This window comes from Callorhinchus milii, unplaced genomic scaffold, assembly GCF_018977255.1.
Source record: "Callorhinchus milii isolate IMCB2004 unplaced genomic scaffold, IMCB_Cmil_1.0 Scaffold3, whole genome shotgun sequence".
In the NCBI taxonomy this organism is placed as follows: domain Eukaryota; kingdom Metazoa; phylum Chordata; class Chondrichthyes; order Chimaeriformes; family Callorhinchidae; genus Callorhinchus; species Callorhinchus milii.
The window spans coordinates 72346849-72359794 of record NW_024704744.1 but is presented as its reverse complement, the minus strand read 5'-3'; the positions used below and the strand labels follow the sequence as shown (position 1 = coordinate 72359794).

Genomic DNA, 12946 nt, shown 5'->3' with positions numbered 1-12946 from the left:
CAAAAAGCTTCCTTCTGCGCTGTGAAACATGATAGAAGACTGAGCAAATAACACGATAGCAGAGATTGCTGTTTCCATCACGTACCTGTCTGCATCAAGGCGCATGAGCTTTGCTACATTATAGCACAGACGAGCCTCAAGGACTGTGCACTCAGGATACGCCTCTCTGCAATAGACACAGAATCAATTGATACAACATGCATTTATATATATGTGTATATATATAGTGGTTAGAGCACTCGCTTTGCAAGCAAGTGGGTTCGATTCCCGGCAGGGTGAAACCTTGGGCAAGTTTCCTTACTCCACACACCTGATAATAATCCATCAAAAAAAATAATTGCTCACTTCAATCCACGACTGTTTGTGGAACTGTTTGGCTGGCGCCTTCTGCCCACAAATATACAGTCAATTCACTTTATAGTCTATTCTGTGAAGCGCTTTGAGACAGCTAGAAGACGTGAAAAGCGCTATATATCAAATGCAAGGATTATTATATTATTATATAAAGCTCTTTACACAGGGTAGCGTCTTGGAGCGCTTAACCGTGGTGGAGCCTGACACCGAGTTGGGGGCAGGAAGGTGGTGACCGTGAGCACAGTCGAAGAGGAATGTCTTCAGTTGTGATCTAAGAGGGGAAGGAGGGGCAAGGCAGAGAGATTGGGGGACAGACAGTTCCAAAGCTTTGGAGCACAGTGGCCGAAAGCATGGCCGGAACGGTAGAGTAGAGAAGACAAGGGGCAAACAGGTTGCAAGAGTGAATCCTGGAAGCAACGAGTAGTGGAGTGGAGAGCAAGCAGGTCAGAATGGTAGGGAGGTGCCAAGGGATTTGTAGATGAGTGAGAGGATCTTGAAATCAATCCATTCTGTGATACGGAGCCAGTGGAGCCTGGCGATGACTGATGTGATGGGGGAACAGAGATTAGGGTGGGTTTGCCTGTCCTCTGCGCAATATGCTGCCTATTCCCCGCCCACTGCCTAGTCGTGACCTGTCCTCCCTCAGCACATACCCCCCAACTCGGCACCTCCCATGGTGGTCCCAGACAACCTATTGCTCAACTGTAAGGAGGTAATCAAGTTACATGTAAGAGCTTTCTTTGCTGCTCAAACTGTAACAGAGACCCTGGATGTCTGACGTACCTGAAGTGTTCTTTGATTTTTTCCGGTTCAGCATACTTTGATAAACCATTAATAAATAATGTGCGTTTCACCTGTAGCAATTTATAAATAGCAAATAATTGGTCAGTTTTGAGACACACAGAAACAACTAAACACGTACATACACCCAGTGATACAAAAGAGAGTTTCAGCAATTCCACACACTCTCCTGCACCTCACACGTACAACCAGTCAGAGTCTAGTCCAGACTGCATCTTCCCCAAGCACAGGCCCATCTGGTTATCTTAATAAAAAAGCATTAGAATTGAACTCTGTTCTCTGGAACTTCCTCCTGAAATCTCTCCCTCAAACTCTCACTCCCTCCCGAAATCTCGCTTCTTCGTTTCAAATGCGATCTTCTATTCTCCTCCTTCTCACTTGTTACATGATTCATATCATCCCTTGTTAAGCACCCAAGGCCCCAGCACGTGAAAGGTGCTATATAGGTACACAGTCCAATTATTGATATGGATCTGAACTATGAGGTTTATTTTGTTTTATTTTAAAAAAAACTACTTTGAATTCATACATATTGATTAAACATATTCAACAGAGATTGAATTGGATACTTCAAATCTATTTTTTGCTTGCCTGTTCTGTGTGCTTGTGACAGACAGCTAACCAACAACAACAAATTACATTTATACAGCGCCTTTCATGTCGGCAGGATGTCCCAAGGCACTGGCAGTCAAGTATTTACACCCAATACTGGAATCCATCATCAGTGCAGAGTGATTGAACACTTGGACAGGTCTGAGCTAGTCAAAGAGAGTCAGCATGGGTTTGTGAAGGGTAGGTCATGTCTGATTAATCTAGTTGAATTTTTTGAGGTTACTAAAATGGTGGATAAGAGTGGCTATGGATGTCATTTATATGGACTTTCAGAAGGCAATTGATAAGGTTCCACACAAAAGATTAAATGGAATTGCATGGAGTCGGAGGTAACCTTGTGACGTGGCTTGGTAATTTGTTGGGAGGCAAGAACCAGAGAGCAGTGATGAAGGGTACTGCGTTCAGTTTTGGGCACCACACCTCAGGAAAGATATATTGACCCTGGAGCAGGTCACCAGAATGTTACCAGGCCAAAAAGGGTTAAGTTATGAGGAAAGGCTGCGTAAACGTGGATAGTATTTCCTTGAGCTTAGAAGGTTGAGGGGTGATTGAGGTATTAAAGATGACAAAGGGATTTGATAAGGTAGATATAGAGAAGCTATGTCCTCTGAGGGGGTGGGGGGGGAGGGGCATGGGGAGTCCAAAATAAGTTGGCATAGTCTTAAAATTAGAACCAGGCCATTTAAGAGTGAAATCAAGAAGCATTTTTTCACTCAAGAGGTGGTAGAAATCTGGAATTCTCTTCTCCAAAAGGCGTGGATGCTGGATCTATCCACATCTTCAAAAATCAGATTGATAGATTTTTGGTAGGTCAGGTATTAAGGGATATGGGGAGAAAGTGGGAAATTGGAATTGAAAGGATTAGTTGAGGTACAGATCAGCCATGATTTAATTAAATGGCGGAACAGGCTCGAAGGGCTGAATGGCCTACTCCTGTTTCTACGTTCCTAAGCTGGCGATTGGGATTGGGGGGGTTGGGGGTAGGAGGATGACCAAAGACACAGTCGAAGAGGAAAGTCTTGAGACGGGCCTTAATGGATGCAAGGGAGAGGGTGAAGCAAACGGCTTGTGGGATGGAGTACCAAAGAATTGCGTCAGAAAGGCTGAAGCCTTGACTGCCGATGGTGGAGTGGGCAGGTTGGGAGACATGGAACAGGCTAGAGCCTGCTGAGCAGAGGGAGCAGACAGGTTGTTATGGAGTTAGCAGGTCACAGAGATAGGCCAGAGGAAAGGTGGCTGACCACTGAGATACAGCATTGGGGACAGGGGAGTCCCTGCAGTCTATTCTAATTCTCTGCAAAGGCAAGGCATACAACAAACAACAATTCCCATTTATATAATGCAGGATAACATCTCAGAGCACTTCACAAAGATATCCAAGGAAGAAGATTCAAAGAGGTATGTTTTTATGTGTTTAAAGACAACCACAACAACTTGCATTTATATCGTACCCTTTGTGGCCACCGTCTCGGAGCGCTTCAGAGAGGGTGCAAGACTGAAGGGCAGAGGGAAGGAGTCCCAAGGGTTTGGAGCATTGCAGCTAAAGGCTTGGCCACCTATGGGTGGAGGGGAGGTGAAGAGGTAAGTCTGTCTGAGATTTAATAAAGTCCAAGGCAGAGATGGAACGAATCAGCGAGTTTGGTGCAGGTTAGGATGTAGCCAGTGGTATCCCTGGGGTAAGTAAGGCTTTGTTCACCGAGGTGGAAATGCCGCACAGTTTATCATGCGAGTACACTGACGACTGCGACACTTACCAAATCGTCCTCTCTGTAGTGCATCTTTGAGGTATGCCGTCTCATACTGTAGACTGTGAGGAGCAGGTAAAGGAAAGCAAAGGACGTGTGGAGCCATAGCAGATTGTCTCTGTGTTGTTAAATAAAAACAAGATCAATAAATAATATAAAAAAGGTCCATCGAGCATCATTCTATGTACACATATTGATAGCGACTTCCCTACTGAATCTACCCAATCTGCCTGGCTCCCACATGTGTAACACTGATAGACTATTCATTGTGTGCCTACACATTGCTGCTTTTGGATGATAAAACAGCAGGAACTGTAAGACCTTGTAAAACACAAGCAGGCAAATAAAAATGTACTGTTCGTTCACCAAATATGATGTCAGACATCTGGGTGATTTATCAAAGCGCATAGGTTAGCATAAGTGACTTCAGTGGGGGAAGACACACCCAAATCGGCTGAATAACCTCTTTCTGTGCCATAAGCTATATTTCCTTGGGCCTGGGAGTCCAGCAAGTGCCTATAAAAAGTTAAGTTTTCGGAAATGTGTTAACATTTCCTACAATACAGAAATGGCTCAGAGCAGCAGTGAGAGAATTAGTAGTTATAGGTTTATGGATTATTATTGCATTAGATTATCTAATGTAAGAATGATTATCCATGCAAGTTTTTTTTAATACAACTCTTCTACACTCCAGTCTGCGCTGAGTTAGTTGAGTGATGGTGGGGTGTGTATAGTTATAACAAGAGAGTTGGGTTCCTTAAAACCCCAGCTAGTTACAAATGGGACGTGATCACCAGTTAGTGATTCTGTATTCACTGAGCCCGAGCTAAGAAGGCTGGCTAGCTTCCCATTCTAAACAACAACAACAAATTACACTCGTATAACGCCTTTCACGTTGGAAAGACATCCCAGGGCGCTGAGTTCTGGATGCCGAAACAAGACACCGACTTCCTGTCCATCAGGTCTGGGCAACATCACAGCCAATGCACTCCACACTCGCACACAGGGAGAGATGCAGCTGCTCCATGGCAGATCTTTCAACTCATCTCCGTTCTCCTGATGTGAGAGGCGCTATATAAATATAATTTTGTTGCGGATTCAAGTGCCACTTGAACATATGTAGTTTAAGCTGATGCTCCAATGCAGTGCTGAGGGAGTATTGCATAGTCAGAGGTGTCCTTCAGATGAGACGTTAAACCAAGGTCCCATCTGCCTGTTTTAAATGAACATTAAAAATCCAGTGGCCCAATCAGAAAAGAGAAGGGAGTTTCTCCCTCGGTGTCATAGTCAACAATTCCCCCAGACAAAATTGGTCACTTTCTCCATGGCTGTCTGTGGGCACAGTGCTGGGCGCAATTGACTGTCATGTTTTGCCTACAAAATACAGTTAATCCACTTTAGTGAATCCTGTGAAGTGCTTTGAGATGTCTTGACGAGGTGATAAGACGCTATATAAAAATGCAAGGATTTTCTCTCCCACTAACATCCAGCAAGAGACAGCTACGTATAAACAATGCACAGTGCGTGCTGGGCTCTGTCGAGCCAGGATGTTGGGATGCATACCCAGAATTCAGGTTGGCTATTGTAGTCCGCCCAAAGCTGTATGCATTATTTTCTGAAAGGAAATAGAAAGAAAAGTTAAGAGATGGCTTTTATTATTAAAAATCCAGGGAACTGCAACCCCGCACGTCCATGGAAAACTAAACCAGTGGAAAAACTTCCCAGACAGGCAAGGCTCACAGCGCACATTTCAGACGTGACATGTGCAGGCCAGCGCATTAACATTAAACCCCTTGAAAGCAATTCCACGGGAATGCCGATCTATGCTGAGTTAGTGGATTGTAGCTGGAACAGCAGCTGTGGTGCTAGGACTGGCCTTGGGATCCTGAGTTCAGAAGAGGAAAAACAGCTGATAACAAGCCAGGGCTCCAGTCACACCACAGAAACCACTGTCTGGAATGTGCTGGTGTGTGGACTAAATACCAACCCTCTCCAACACACGCGCACGTAAACAGGAACAAGCATATATACATACACACATACATATATAATATATAACCAGCTATGTGGAGTCCCAAAGCAGCAATTAGCTCACTCGCCTCGTAAGCGAAAGGAGCCAGGTTCAATTCCCTGGTGGGATAAAAGCTTAGGTTAAGTTTCCTTACTTCACACTCCTCGGTTTACCTAGCAGTTAAGTGTTTGGCAGATAGATCGCTTTCCCTCTTAAACATTTTTCACTCAATCCATGTCTGTTTGTGAGACATTGCTATACATAATTGGCTCCTGCGTTTCACCCATAAAATATAGTCAATCCACTTTATTTACAATATATTCTGTGAAGTGCTTTTGAAATGTCTCAATGGCGTGATAAGGCACTATATCAAATGCAAGAATTATTATTAATAACTGACATTAGGCTTGCACATGATGAATGATCGCATAGCCGAGGTACCAGAGGGCAGTTGATGTCCTTGGAACTGCAGGGAATAGGAACCAGTGTGGTGAGCACGGGGAAGAGATGGAAAGAAATTAGGCAATATTGCAGGGAGTAGATTGGGCAGACTGTTAGCAGGCAGAGCGGGGGCCCCAATCCCACATGTTCTCGCAGGTTATTAGGAAAACCAAATGGAGAGAACTTCAGCAGCTGCTAAGAGTGGAACATACAGAATGCAGCCATGTGGAAAGAGAATTTTCTTTTAAAGTAAAAAAAAGTCCAGTGACTGTTTCTCAGAAACATGTGCATTCCTTCAGATCAGAAAGATAATCTGATCTCAGTGGGTGCCGGCCTCTGCTGTTGCATCTTCATCTGCTTTTATTACAACACAAACCAACCGTCTCAAACAGTGACTGTGTTCGGAAATAACACTGTCATGCACTACACAGCGACTGTGTACAGATATCACATTGTCACACATTGTCAGCCACTACACAGCACTGTGTGCAGACATCACATTGTCAGCCACTACACAGCGACTGTGTACAGACATCAACATTCTAGGGCTACAGCAAGTTATAATCTACTGGAAATCAGTCAGACTTCAGCTGCTAAGAAGAATCTTTTGTACTGAAATAAAGCAGAGTCAGAGAGGGCAGACCGGATAGGATCAAGGGTAATTGTCTGTTCAGACTATATACAGACAACTCTCCCAATTTAATGAGCTACAAGCAGCAATTACATTGCCGAAGGCTCTTTAGTCGTGAAAGGAGACAATGCTCTGACACGCTACTCCACATGAAGGTTGCTGTATAAACTGCTAGTCGTTGTTTCAGAGGGGATCTCATAGAGGCACACAAGTTTCACCTACAAAATACAGTTGCTGCACTTTACAGTACAGCCTGTTTCTTAAATGAGTTCCAGCATTCTGACCTCAACCTTTCTGGTAACCTGTTCCAGTCATAAATTACCCTCTGTGAAAGGAAATACATCCTGATGTCTGTCCTACCCTTTGCAACCCTGAATTTGCATCCTCTTGTTCTGCTGTGTGTGTTAAAATTATTGTTCTGGGGTTTACTGCCTCTATCCCATTTAAAGTCCTGTACACCTCTATAAGGTCCTCTCTTCAAGACTTGGGTAGCCCTAACTTATCTAAGTCTAACTCATTCCTCTATCACTGGGGATCATCTTCATGGCTCTCCCCTGCTCAGCCTCCAGGTAGTAGAATGCGATTGGTGGGGGGGGTAAATTCTACACTAATCTGAAGAAAGCAATGAGCAAGTGGTAAATCTATGGAACCGACGCCCTTGGGAGATGGTGGAAGCAGAAAGTGTTGATTCATTCAAACGTAAATTAGATAATTTCTTTTAGAAAATAATAATTTGGGATATAATATTATGAATCACTTGAGACATGACATATAGTAACTGTTGTATACTTGGAAGAACCAGGCAACTTTGGATCTAAGGTTCCCAAAGTTTTCCACTCTGTGGTAGATTAATCCATACAGAATTAATTGCTTTCAATATCTCCATTATTGCAGCAATTGATTACCAGGATGGTAGAAGGTGAACTAGATGAACTTTGGACTTTTTTGCTCTAGCAATTCCTAAGTTCATACAAATGTTATTTCAGTCAGATGATAAATCTTGGTTTATCTGTCCACAAGCAGGGGCCAGCTGGCATTTATCTGTGGGACTGGAACAGGGAGAGGCTTCATTTTAATAAAAACAAGCTCAATCTCATGGAGTGGGTGTCACTGGCACTTTGCCAGGTTTAAACAGAGTTGGATGTCCCTGGCTGCCCAACGATGGGTGGAGCTCCTCTCTAAACCACTTCCGATCCCGTGGTGATGTTGCTCCCACAAGGGGTGGGGAGGGGGGTGGGTGGGGACATGGGTCCATCAGGAGGGCGCAGTATAGATTACTGATCGGATTTTATACGACCTACACAGTTTGCCTGTAACTCAGACTTCGGACTTCATATTTCATGTTTTGGTCCCGACTGATAGAACTTGAGTTTTACTGTATATTTCACAACAACTTGCATTTATATAGCACCATTTACGCAGAGTAATTGCCGGTACTCCGCCAGTACACAATGCAGACAGTGTGGGAGAGAGAGTGAAAGTTGACTGGAGTAGCCAGTCTCTCCAATGTTGTAAGGGGTGAGGCAGATCAGTGAGAGCAGGTCAGATACAGGGAAGCATGGCCTGGCTGGGGGGGATGGCACTCACCAAGTAGGTCTCCTGAGAAGTTAACGGGCAGCACGATACCCACGGACAGGACCCCGATGATGACCAGCAGCCCGATGATGTGACGCTGAAAAGACAGGTAGTGCACGGCGTCCTCCCCACATTTCTCTCGGATCTCCTCATCCCTGCCGAGGTCAAGCGGAGAAAAAAGATGTTGAGCTAGGTTTGGATGTGACTGGGTGGGGGGTTGATGTCAGAGAGTGAGGATGGGGAACCGTGGGAGATATATAGTTAAGAAGGAAAAATTTGCAGGGCTATGAGGTAAGAGTGGGGGAGTGGGACTAGTTGGATAGCTCTTTCAAAGAGCCGGCACATCTCTTCTTCAGGGCCGAATGTCCTCCTTCTATGCTGTAAGATTCTCTGATTGGTGAGTCTGTCTACATGGAGCTCGTGGGTCAGAGTTGGGCTGCAGTGGAGAGGAAGCCGGCCCTTGCATAGACAGAGAAGGGAGATTGGAGGGACTGGGACTCCAGGACACTGCTAACGACAGCATCATCAACAACAGAGATGGCTCATCGGCAGGACTGGGAAGGGCAGACCAGTCACTTGAGGGCAGGGAATCCCCACACGCAGTTTCTTTTAATAATAATAATAATCCTTGCATTTGATATAGCGCTTTTCACGTCAGGAGGACGTCCCAAAGCACTTCACGGAATATACTGTAAAATGAATTGACTGTATATTTGTGGGCGAACGCGGCAGCCAATTGCGCACAGCAATGTCCCACAAACAGTCATGGATTGAAAATGACCAATTTATTATTGTTGTTTTTTTTTGGAGGGATTATTATTAGGCTCTGTGTGGAGTAAGGAAACTTGCCCAAGGTTTTGCCCTGCCTGGAATTGAACTCAGGTCTCTCACTTGCAAAGTGAGTGCTCTAACCACTGAGCCACAGGACTCCACAAAACTTTAACCCTGCAAGCCAACGCCCTTATGGGTAGGGTTGTCCTAGCTGGACAAGCAGTCCCTCCTCCTGACCGCCCTCTTGCCTCCTTCAAGGACTGTTTCAAGACCTTCCTCTTCGACCGCACCTTCAACCATTGTCCCACCCCCCCACACCACCTTGCGCTCCACCCCTCTTGACTCCAACTCCCAGCTTGGGTGCAAACCCTTGATGATCTAGCTCCTTGGGATGTCCTCCCGATTTGAATGACAGTTGTAAAATCTTGTTGTTTTAGAAATTACATTTTATTGTAAGTTCCCATTTGTTACGACTTTAAAATCTCAACAAAATTATGATGTTGGTTATAGCATGGAGAGAACCACAAGTATCTTTATTTGCAACGCCCTCCGCTATACCCGCCACCGTGTTATTATCTGTGTTGTTATAATTGGGGTGGACAAAGGGAGGGAGGAGTACATTGTAACCAGAGGGCGTAGTGGGACACTGGCAATATCTAGACAGAAGCTCGGCTTGCTTCCACACATCACAAATTATGTCTCCTTCGGTTCACTGTTCACATGTTAGTCATGTGGTGGATGCAGATGTGCTCCATCACATTGGTTAAGCTCGTACCAGCATTAACCTCTGGCTTTTATGTGTGGTATAAAACAAGAAGACAGAGCGAGCAAAACTTTCAGAGACAAATACTCACTTTATTCTAAAGATGGCCGTCAACCATGAACAGAATCCCTGTGAAGATAAACACAAGTAGTTGGTGAGAAAATTAACTCTGCGTCTGGGTTTGGCAGACAGAGAACAAGTGAGGGGCCTTTGACCAGCCACAAATTAATCCGTACTCAGAGGGCTTAGTGTCCCAAATCAGCTGATCAACTGCACTCAAGATCTAAGAGTCTCCGCCCCAGAAACCTGCCCTGTATCAGCCATCTAATTCACAAATACCTTGAACTCAGAACTCGGGAAGTGCTTCATACAACAAGTTACTTTGAAGCTTAGTGTCTACCCTATGCTGCAGTGGCACACAGCACAGACGTTAAGCTTCAAAGCAAGAGAGCCTCTCATGTTGGGATGGGGAGGCAAGCAGCTTAAAGTCCACGCAGCTCAAAGATGAAATGTGCATAAGAGTGTGTATTGTGCACAGACATTGTGTGTGAGTGTAAATAGTGCAAGCTCTATATATATATTGGACTGTCTTCCATGACATGAAAGGCGCTATATAAATGCAATTTGTTATGTGTAAACATTTTCTGTATATATTAAAATATATAAATGAGGGTATAACACAACTTTGACCTACAAAGTCACTTCACTATAGAAACTATAATACTTGATAAATGCAGAGATTATTATTATTTTGATATTATAATAATAATAATAATCCTTGCATTTGATATAGCGCTTTTCACGTCAGGAGGACGTCCCAAAGCACTTCACAGAACACACTGTAAAGTGAATTGACTGTATATTTGTGGGCGAACGCGGCAGCCAATTGCGCACAGCAATGTCCCACAAACAGTCATGGATTGAAAATGACCAATTTATTATTGTTTTTGGTTTTGGAGGGATTATTATTAGGCTCTGTGTGGAGTAAGGAAACTTGCCCAAGGTTTTGCCCTGCCTGGAATTGAACTCAGGTCTCTCGCTTGCAAAGCGAGTGCTCAACCACTGAGCTACAGGACTCCACAATATATTATATATACACACACACACACACGATCACAAGATCGGCGGCCCATCTGACCTCATCCCTCCAGAACACCCACCCACCCTACCATCCCCCAATCACAGCATTGAGCAGCTTTTTAAATGTGTCGTGGCCTCAAACACCCTTCCTGGTAACCTGTTCCCGAGAGTAAAGCGATCTGAGACGCCGTCCGGGGTGGAGGACCCTATATAAATCCAAGTTGTTGTTGTTGAGTAGGTGTTAATTAGCCTCTGGGTAAAGAAAACCATCCTGGTGCCTGTCCTGAAAATGCCCTTTTACAATTCTAAACCATGTCCTCTTGTTCTTTTCTCTTGTTGCATCTTAAAGTATTGACCTGGGTTTAATGTTTTCAATCCCATTTAAAAACTGATATACCTCTATGAGGTCCTCTGCTCCGAGTCACCTTCTCTCAAGACTGAAGAACCCTAGCTTGTCTAGTCCATCAGTGGAATGGAGCAGGCTTGTCCATGACAGAACAGTATTTTTTGATCAGCCGGGTGTCATGTGGAAACCCATCACCATTCTTAAAGAGTATCCAGGCCAAACTGAGAATTCCATGCATCCCAGCTACACGTGGAAATTCCAGAGATAGACTGTTGGAATGGAATCCGCACTCTCTTCCTGGAGGGACACATCCTGCTTACCTAATTCCGGAAAATATTAGGCACAGATTGCCAAGACTTGGGGACCCCAGAGTTTGCGTTGGGGGAAACTGCTGGAGTCCATAGCTTGCCACTGATATTGCTGTCTGGCAAGCTTTCCCACTGCTTGTCCAGCTAGGGCCACCCGACCCATCAGGGCTTTGCCTTGCCGAGTTAACTATAGGAGGATTCCGGACCCCAGTGACTGGTCTGCTCTTTGAGGTCCTGCCAATGAGCCAGACTTGGTGGGCTGTGCTGTCATCAGCAGTACCTGGAATGTTTCAGACTTGCCTGGCTCAGGAACCGGATTAGAAACCGCCTACAAAATACAGCCAATTCACTTTACAGTATATTCTCTGAAGCGCTTTGGGATATCTCAACGACGTGATAAGGTGCTGTATCAAATGCAAGGATTGTTATCATCATCACAAATGCTTCATGGAGGGGCCCAATGTGCAATATTAATCTCATTCTCATCTTTCACAACACCAGACTGGAGCTGGAGATGGCTCCAAGCAGGAGATGAGCACCCGAACAGAGTATCTGTGGTTTGGCCTCGGACACATCAGGGAACTTGTGTCAATTTTGCAGATTACCCTCAATACTATAAACACTTACAGAACTAAATCTGAATCACATCCACACACGTGTGACTTTCCTCTCTTTCTGCTCTCAGATAACGGATTGGGCACTTGATATCACCCAGCACACCAGGGTATTCATTACACTGCAGGCAACTGACTGGATGCAAACATCTGTTGCACTATTCGAGAAGAGAAGGGAGTTTTTCCCCGCAATAAAAACTGTCATTCGCTTCACAGCTGTTTGTGGGATATTTCTGTGAATAAAATTGGCAGCCGTGTTTGGTTGCATTACACCCATGGCTACAGTCACTGCACTTCAGTGTATTTGCCCACAAAATGCAGTCAATCCAATTTACAATATATTCTGCAAAGCGCTTTGAGAGGTCTTGAGGTGATAAGACGCTGTATCAAATGCAAGGATTAATAATATTATTATTATTTTGTGAGGCATTTTGAGACTTCTTCCTGATATGATGATCGCTATATCAAATTCAACGATGATTATTATAATAATTATTATTAATCAAACTCAGTTGGGTGAAACGTTTCTCAATCAGGTGAGTTGTCATACCCACATTTGACCAACTGAGGGCATGCAAGATCCACTCAAGCACTGCTCACCACACACAGCTGTAATCACTTCCAGCCGAGCGAGGGAACGTCACTGAGATAAGAACCAGATCTCAAGCCCCTGCAAACCCCCAACAAGCAATCATGCCCACACCTCCCTGCAGCGGCGGGACCCTGATCATAGGTCACAATACAACAGACGCTGACAGCCACTTGTTAACTCATTCCACACTTTGCTCTTCGACTCACTATTGTGGACGTTTGGCGATTTAATAAACTGAGGCAGATCGAGTTTCACGTCTGTGCAAATATATCAGGCCTTTGCAACATCTGGTGTATTTCACT

General features: G+C 44.6%; 1 protein-coding gene across 2 annotated transcripts in view; it reads right to left on the bottom strand.

Moving 5' to 3' along the window:
• The window catches only part of LOC103179195 (CSC1-like protein 2), an 84911-nt gene that overhangs the window by 29607 nt on the left and 42358 nt on the right, over positions 1–12946 (bottom strand). For both annotated transcript variants that reach the window (XM_042332977.1, XM_042332978.1), the window contains exons 6-11: positions 9796–9833; positions 8183–8325; positions 5076–5127; positions 3522–3630; positions 1138–1208; positions 86–166 (exon numbers count right to left, since the gene is read on the bottom strand). In XM_042332977.1, the coding sequence (XP_042188911.1) occupies positions 86–166; positions 1138–1208; positions 3522–3630; positions 5076–5127; positions 8183–8325; positions 9796–9833 (494 nt within the window). The remainder of the gene's footprint in view (positions 1–85; positions 167–1137; positions 1209–3521; positions 3631–5075; positions 5128–8182; positions 8326–9795; positions 9834–12946) is intronic.